This window comes from Centropristis striata, chromosome 14 (genome assembly GCF_030273125.1).
Source record: "Centropristis striata isolate RG_2023a ecotype Rhode Island chromosome 14, C.striata_1.0, whole genome shotgun sequence".
NCBI classification, from domain to species: Eukaryota; Metazoa; Chordata; class Actinopteri; order Perciformes; family Serranidae; genus Centropristis; species Centropristis striata.
This window is the reverse complement of record NC_081530.1, coordinates 22,223,112-22,231,702: the sequence shown is the minus strand read 5'-3', so window position 1 is coordinate 22,231,702 and position 8,591 is coordinate 22,223,112. Positions and strand designations below refer to the sequence as shown.

The 8,591-nt window shown below is 41.4% G+C and overlaps 1 protein-coding gene across 2 annotated transcripts; it reads right to left on the bottom strand.

The window, feature by feature from the left end:
• Positions 1-203: 203 nt before the first annotated feature.
• On the bottom strand, positions 204-5,216 carry eomesa (eomesodermin homolog a). Of its 2 annotated transcripts, XM_059350660.1 has the most exons (7): positions 3,767-5,216; positions 3,190-3,344; positions 2,319-2,440; positions 1,867-2,025; positions 1,640-1,701; positions 815-1,533; positions 204-687 (listed from the first exon to the last, which is right to left on the bottom strand). In XM_059350660.1, the coding sequence occupies exons 1-7, from the start codon at positions 4,474-4,476 to the stop codon at positions 674-676; spliced, it is 1,941 nt and encodes a 646-aa protein (XP_059206643.1). In that variant the 5' UTR covers positions 4,477-5,216; the 3' UTR covers positions 204-673. The 2 variants fall into 2 exon arrangements, with proteins under 2 accessions (XP_059206643.1, XP_059206641.1); XM_059350658.1 differs by having other exon boundaries at positions 204-1,533.
• Between the last annotated feature and the right edge of the window lie 3,375 nt (positions 5,217-8,591).

The following is an 8,591-nucleotide window of genomic DNA, read 5'->3' as shown; positions in this document are numbered from 1 at the left end:
GAGAAATGTTTAATAATACTTAAAAAAAAAGATAAAATCGGCTATATTTTATTGCACCACCGCTCCGTTTGAAAGCATATGATAATAGATTTTATATATACACTACTTGTTGCAGTGTCCACTTTTTGGCAGCAACCTTTTGGGGGACTTAAGAGGCCTAAATTCATTCCTCTATAACGAGCTGGAAAATACACAGGTCCCCCTTCTCATAACACACATTTTTTTATTGAGTGTTAACTGAAAATCAGCGGCATTTCAGCAATTATTGTACATTTAAAAAGTCATGTGTTGATTTTTATTTACAGCAGAGAAAGGTAGCTTGTCTTCATGTCCCACAGCTTTTTTATATGAATAAAACATACAGAGAAAGACATTTGGACAGTGCTTTGTGAAAAGCTGTTTTATTATCCATTTAATAACACCTCCATGAAGACAATTTGTACAAGATACATCACATTCTAAAGTGCACGAATACTGTACAACGAAAATGACTTAAATACGCAGGGATAAAAGAAAAAAATTTCACATTTGTAAAAAATAAAAATTGTAAAAATAAAATTAAAAAGGGACATGCTTTTTTTCAAAAACAACAATCACTATGCATGTTTCTGCTCAGGTATGTGAGAGGGGCTGGCCTGGGAAAATAACCTTGTGCAGCTTGCTTGGGGGAACACTAAGCTTTGGCACCTTTAGAGAAAAGAGAAAAAAGACATTAACAAGGAATGGAGAGCACTCAGTAATAAACAAAAGAATTATATTTAGTTTCAATAAATACAGTCTTAGGGGCTTGTGTAGAATGCATAATAACCCATGCCTTTTGGGTTGTCCTTGTTGTACTCTTCCGTAGTCAAGTCCTCACACTTGATGGTTGGGGAGTTCTCTGTGCTTGAGCCCCCAGGGGACATCCTGCGCCTCTTGCACACCACGGAGTACACGCCAGAATCGCTAGAGTCCACCGATTTCAGCGAGTGGGACGTCTCGATCCAGGTAGAGGCCGGCGGCGCGGTCTCCTCGGGCAGCTTGTCTTTAGTAGCCCCCAGCTGGTCCTCCGGGAAGGCTGGAGGGCTTGGGCGAGGAGACCAGGGCAGGCCCGTGGTCATCTTGCGCTGGTAAGAGCTTCTGGTGCCCCAGCCCGCGGCCATGGAGGCGAAGGCCGAGTCTGGGTAGTAGCTGAGGGCGTGGGACGTCTGCAGGGACAGGGGCTTGATGCCGTAGGACAGCAGGCTGCTGGTGGAATAGTCATTGTCGTAGGACAGATCCAGCTTGTTGGAGCCTGGCTGCTGGACCGGAGGGACAAACCAGCGCTGGGCGGAGGCGGCGGCGCTGACGTCCTCGCTCTGCGGAGAGAGAAGGCTGTTGGTTTGGGGGACGGCCCGTTCGCCGGTGTAGAAGCGGTTCTGAGGCAGGTTGTTGACAAACTGGTCCTGAAAGAAAGGCTGCATGGCGTAGCGGGCCCCGGGCACAATCTGGGTGGAGCGAGGGGAGTCTGTCGGGGACGGAGTCAACCTGTCACTCTCTGGGGCTGTGTACATCCTGTTTACAGAATAAGGAAGAGAAAAGAAAATGAATAAGCTGCAAAAAGGCAGAACAAATAGTGTACCACAGATAAACCACATTGCTTTAAGTGTAAGACACTTACGAGTCATAGTTGTCCCGGAAACCTTTTGCAAAGGGGTTGTGGTCTATCTTAAGCTGTGTGATCTGAAAGAGTAGAAAATAAATCCTCCGTAAATAAGATGCATCTTAAGGCAAGGAAGTGTGTGACAAAAGAATAATATTAATTCAATTTAATATCATTCAAATTACTGGATTGTCATAGATAAATTAATTCAAAATTAAACCAAAAAAATCAAGTCAATTGCTTACATCTGTGTTCTGGTAGGCGGTGACGGCTATAAACTGGTTCTCTGGGAAGGTGAAGGTTTGAGTTCTGGCCTCGTTGCTCATGTCCTCCACTCCGTCTTCCGTCACCTCCACAATGTGCAGTCGCGGTTGGTATTTGTGAAGCGACTGCAAGACGATCATCTGCAGAGGAGAAATGTGTCATGAGTGCTACGCTGGCGATATGAAAACAGAAAGCCTGAATCTATTTCTATTCTTCATCAAAAATAACATCTCTTAAAATATCTTTTAAAAGATATCACATTTGAAGGTTACTAAATTAAAATCTTTTTTTTTTTTTTTCATGAAAGCACTTTGAGTTGCATTTATATGTATGAAAAGCGCTATATAAATAAAGTTTGATTGATTGATTGATGAAATAAATATTGACAACACCAATTTGATTAATTCAAGCATATCAGAAATCAATTTCCAACCTGTGTGTTGTTGTTGTTGGCCCCTTTGTTGTTGGTGAGCTTCAGCTTGCCAAAAGAGATTTCTTGCCTCATCCAGTGTGCACCAGTGTTCGGAGATTCAGGATGAACATACATTTTGTTTCCTAAAAGTCAAATAATACGGTTAGAAATTACACAAACATACAAAATAGAGTGTGTGTTTGTGCAAACTATGTCATATGAAATATATAAATTAGATTGTGTCCTGCTTTTTAAAATATTTTTTCAAATATTGTATCTGATCTTCATTGTAATAAAGCGTAAAAGAAAGAAAGAAAGAAATATTGCTAAAATGTTAAAATGCATAACATTTATTTCTATATTGTTTTAATTTAAAAAATTATAATAGGTCAGAGAATGGCAATTAGAATGTATTAAATTATAATTCTAAAGTTTCTGTTAAAAAAACATATTTTTCTTCAAATTATGTTCTTCTATCATTAATTTATCAAATGAAGAATCATTTATTTATAAATGTATTTAAAGCTATAACTCTAGATTTAAAATGGCATATTTAGCCAACAAATTCACACTCTGGCTGCTTCCCGAGATAACTTGACACTCCAAATTAAATTCTATTGAAGAGTCTAAATTATAGCCATTAAAAACACACAAAACATGTCAAAACATTTTGCTAAAATAAAAAAAGGAAATGTGTCTTTATATCCACAATATTCTTAATCTTTAACATTTAATTCTCATATCCTCAAGCTATCAAAACTAAATGCAACAGCACTGCATTATTTCTAACCACTTTTTATGAATTATTTTTTTTAAATGCATGTCAAGAATTTATAAAAACAAAAATGAAATTTGCCACAGCTATATGGGTTTTGTTAATTCTCTGACTCACCTTGCATATTATTGTCTGCTTTGCCACAAGTGACCCACTTCCCTCCCTGAAAGCGCCAGTGATTCGGGTCAGCCAAAACAACTTCTACAAAGACATTGTAATGGGCCGTGAGGTTGAGTCCAGTGATGTTGAAACTGAGGAATGGGAACATCCGTCTGGTGGGAAAAAGGGAAAACAGGAATAATTAACAGCTGTGCTCAGAAAGCTGGAAAGACGCGTTCCATGTCATGTGTTGCATTTGGCAAAAAATCTTTAATCTTAAATATAAAATAAATGTAAATTCAATAAGTTTCATGTTTAGCCTGCTTTGTAATTGTGCATTTACAATTTATTCGAAACGAAATATTGCAGTTTAAAGTTTTAAAACCCATAAAATCCGTAAAAGGAAGACAAGGATCGGGTGCGTAATACTTTGCTGGTGCGTAAAAAGTGCTAAAATCATAAATAAACGGGTGTGTTAAGATAAAATCTAAACAGGCCATTTGACAAATATAAATAATAATTTCACGTTCTGCACATTCTGTCTGTCGTGTGTTTTATTTGGGCCTTCACAGCCTCCGTCTGCGCATCTGCTTACCTGCCCTGTTTGGTGATGATCATCTCGGTCTGGTGCCGGTGGAATTTCAACCACAGAGGCCGGTTGCACAGGTAGACCTGCGCTCTGGCTCCGGCGGCAGACCCCGGCAGAGACATGGAGCCGATCCCCGTCCCCGTCCCGGGATAGGAGGGGTACAAACAGCCCGGACCCTGGCTGAACTGGTACCCTCCGCTGCTAAACTGGCTCCGGCCGGTGCACACGGACGAGGAGGAGAAGCCTGTCGGCGGCAGGACGGATCCGTAATGAAGCGACGCCGGGTACCTGGAGCTGCTGGACCCGGTGTACACCGACCCGGTCTGTCCTGCGTAGGGAAAGAGGGAACAGGGGCTTGCCATGTCGGTACTCGCCTGGGAGGACGAGATGAAGTATCTGTCAGAGCCAAGTTCGTCTATGTTGTAACGCCGACCGCTCGTCAACTCGTCCTCACCGAGCACCGGGGAGCCTTTCCTCCCATCGGGCCCGGTTTTAGTGAAAGTGTCCCCCTCTCCCTCACCCAGCATCCCGTTCCCCACCGCGCTCAGGTACTTCTTAGGAGCGCTGCTAGACTCTGATTCCGTCCGGTCCACTTCTTGGTAGTCGAGCTGCGATGCTGGCCTCGGGCTGTTGTTGGTACTGTCCGACGAGGAAAGATTGTAAAAGGTCTTGGGTAAATTGATGCTGGCGCTGGGAAGGATGTTCTCCAACTGCATTGTTTTAGATCTTGCAATAAATAAGAAGAGTTTCAAAGAGTTCCAGAGAGTGAATCTCAGCCGAGGAGGCGACACAAACCACCGGCGCCCTGGTTGTTGTTTTGTGTCTCTTGCACGCCTCCCTCCCTGACGACTGATGGAAGGAGGTTAGACCTTCTCCTCACCTACGGATTTTCAGATCAGATTATGGGCTGGACATGGGACGTTGAGCGGCTCTTATAAGATGTAGTTCTCCACACACCCAACTGATTGTAAGCGAGAGGGGAGGAGCTTGTGGAGCAGCACGCGGGGGCACCAGCCCTCTCTGCAGCCAATGGCCGCACTACTCTAATTCAATTAGAAATAATATCAAGAGAAAATTAGTCAGGAGTGTTGTTAAGTTTATTTTTACTCTCTTATATCGCGTATACAATTCACAGTAGTGGCTCTGCACGCACCGCAAATCTAAAACTCTATATATTAATTTTTCAAAATAAAATAAAAGTGCAAATTTGCAGTCAAATACGAGTAGAACAATTTTTAAAAAGACAAGCAGGATTTCTTTACATTTTACTCGAAACACCAAACACGAAATGTCTAAAATGAGTCGTCAGACCTGCGCGCACAATCATCTCTAAACTTTCAGTCATGTCGTAAAATACACATTCAGATGTGGCTCGTCAGATTACTTCCACTCTCATTCAACAGCAAACACCGAGACCCTTTTTTTTGCGCTCCAACACTCCAACAGAAAGATCACATGTGCACCTTATTTCCTATAATTGGCCTCCGTCGCCTCTTCCACTTCCAGGTTTCCAGTCTTGGCTGCAATAAAACCACCGACCGTCAAAACTGACTGAAAATTAATATATGAAATTAAAACAACATGCTTTAAAAAATATTTGTCTCTGGTTGAAAAAAAAAAAAAGTCGAGTGCTTCTATTACACACAAGCTTTCATCTTTATTTTCTCATCAGTTACTTTTTTTTGCTGGGGATTTATTTCCTGAAACTGAAAAAATAAAATAGGTGTGTTGTTGTTTTTTCGGAATTTGTTATTTTTAATCCAACGTTTACATGATTGTTAAATTGATCACTAATTGACACGGAGCAAAAACAGCCTTAAACAATGATCAAATGAGAAATTACATTAAAAGCAGCTATTAGCTATGATTAATTTGATCGAGTCGAATCCTAATGTATTTTATCTTACAATAAAAAATATGAAACATTTAAAATTGGCTTCAGTTGATGTGGAATATATAAATGCAATATATGCAATTTCATATTCAAATGCTATTTAAAAGCAGACGAATGGGGTTAGGCTACTTTATATTTCATTTTGCATTTGACGTCGAAATAAGAGAAATACCGTGTTACAATAGCGTTAAATTAATTTTAAAAATCAAGCCACTGAAATTCAAATAATAGAAGATTATACAGTTCTGGCACAGGATGCCCAAACGGAGAGAAAGGATGCACTAACACTGCACAAATCTGCATGCACACCGAAGAAGAAACGGTGAAAATAAAAATTAAAGGAACAGAAGCACAGGTGTTGGGTAGCCTAATAATAATAATAAAAATAAAAGCACAGAAATAAAAAAGGTCTTTTAAAAATGTCCATGTGTGTGTGTGTGTGTGTGTGTTTGGCTGCAGTCACACACACACACACACACACACACACACACACACACACTGAAGTAGCGAGTGTGAGAGATCGAAAGCTCCCGAAAGCAGACATAATCAAAGAAACATGTCGCACATGAACCGTCGTTCATACGGCCCCCAGGCCTCATAATAAAGGGATTTGTCAGAAGTGACACGGGGACAGCGCTCTCTAGCGACCGAGCAGGATAACTGGTTAACTTTCCCATCGTTGGTTATATTAAAGTAACTCAACAGTGAAAGAGAGCTGCATGCAGGCCGTTAACTCTCACTTTTGTATCTCACTTTACATCATCTTCAACTGCAGTGAACTCAGCTTGTGTTTGCATGTGTGTGTGTGTTGCTGCTCCTGCCTGCGTGTGGGCAGTGTGTGCATGTGTGTGAGCCTTAAAGTAAGCTGGAGGGAGAGTAGGGGGTGAGATGAATTTGGGGAAAATGGGGATACAGATCTGTGAAAAGCTGAGGGAGAATCTCGGCTGGAGGCAGATTGGCTGGTGTCATAAATGGGACAGTAGAGCCGGCTACCGGGTCCATCAGGGGACCAGAGCTACATGCACACAGCACACAATCTGTCAATCAAAACCGAGACCCTTCCCAGGCTGCTGCACAAAGACGGGAACAGCAAACATTTGACAACAGAGATCAAGCATTTTTCAAAGGCAGTTCTATTATTTATTTTGACCTGTCTCTCAACAGAGAATCTCACTTATCTGCAGCATAACCAAATCCTGATTTTCACCAATCGCCTCCTTGTTCCTGCTCTTTGTTACAAATGCAGAAATCCTCAGGGTAATATGATGCTGTACGGCAGCAGCTTTGGGGTTTTGTGAAATAGGGTTACTCTAATTCCATTTTAACAAAATCAGGAGGAACTACTGTGCCCATTTTCTAAGAATCCCTGAGGCTTTGAGTGAATATGCTCAGATGCAAAAGGCGAAATTAACAAGCACGGAAAACATGCATTATGATCATCATGGGCCTGTGAACTTGATCCAGGATTAAACACATTATACTTTGTGTCTGTCTGTCTGTTAATGTCCTCTCTCCCTCTCTGTCATACACACAAACGCACAGCAGAGGTGCTGGTCTCTTGACTCAGTGCTGCTGCAGGCTGTCCCTCTATAGTTAAAAGGGTAAATCTATAGTTCAAAGGGAGCTGCATTTGTATTAGAACCAAAGTCGAACATTTCACACCTGAGCTGTCAACACCTCATAAGTGCAATCCTGCCGTTTAGCTTTTCTTATTTAATGGGCCCTTGCATGATCGGCAAATTGCTGATTTGTTAAAGGAAACTGCTATTTTTAAGAAAAATTTGGCTTTCCTGCCACCTGCAAAACCTCTTAACAGACTAATTAAGATATAAGTCAAGTGAAATTTTCTATGCATGACATATTTCACAACTTTACGGCTATGTTTCACAGATGATTACAAGCCCATTGAGGGAAAATCTTTGTAAAACAAACTCGCTGCTGTTGTTTTAACAGCCGTGGTCTAAAGTAGGTTGGTTTTCCAAAAACGACCCCAAAGACTCACTTGCCATTTGAAAGCTAGAAAACAGAATAAACATGATTTACAGGCCACCTATAAATAAACTAATTCCAAATGAGGTGGATGTTTAGGTTCTACTCATAAAGGAGCTCCCGCTTGTGACCTGTCAGCATGTTTCTTGACCACCTATAAAAGTCCAAGTGTGTCTGAGATGACCCTCCTTGGCCCCGGGCCAGGGCCCGCGCGACAGGGGAAGGGAAGTCTTACTATATTGTTGTCAGAGTAGATCATCAACAGAGCACATGAAAGGAATACATTCCAGGTTTTATGGGCCAAGGTGGCTGCTGAAGCCTTTGCTCGGGAGTGAATTCATGTACCCCATTGCAAGGATTAATAACGCAAGTCTCATTAGAGATCCTCGCCACCGAGACCCCTGGAGGGAGGGGTGCTGGGAAAAGAAGCGAGTGCAATGTGCACCATGCCAGTGCTGCGCTCCTCCGCAAATCATCATCCTCAAGAGCATTTTTATTGGAAAGAATTTATTTCACAAGTTTATCAAAGATGTCCCTCAGTATATTTTCCAGTTTGTGGGGATTGTGAACATTTAATCAAAGCAGTAGTTTTTACACAAGGAAAGCTTATGTTACAGACATGCTGCTGTCTTCAAAGATACGAAGGTGACAGCTTTCATGAATTTCCATTTGGGTACATATTGCTTTCATCAATTACTCTCTTTTTCCTTGTCTGCGCCATTTTCGTTTTGATTTAAGCAGCACAAGGTTTTCACTCTAGCCCAGACAAAATGTATTTGTATAAAATAAGAGCTTCAGTTTTTTTTTTTTAACTCAAAGAACATTAGAATATGTAAAGTATATTCATGTTTGATGTCATGTAGGCTATTTCAGATGTCACTCTAGCAGAGCAAATTATCATGAAATGGGAATCTTCCCGTCTGCAACCAGTCAGTGAGTGAGACCCGC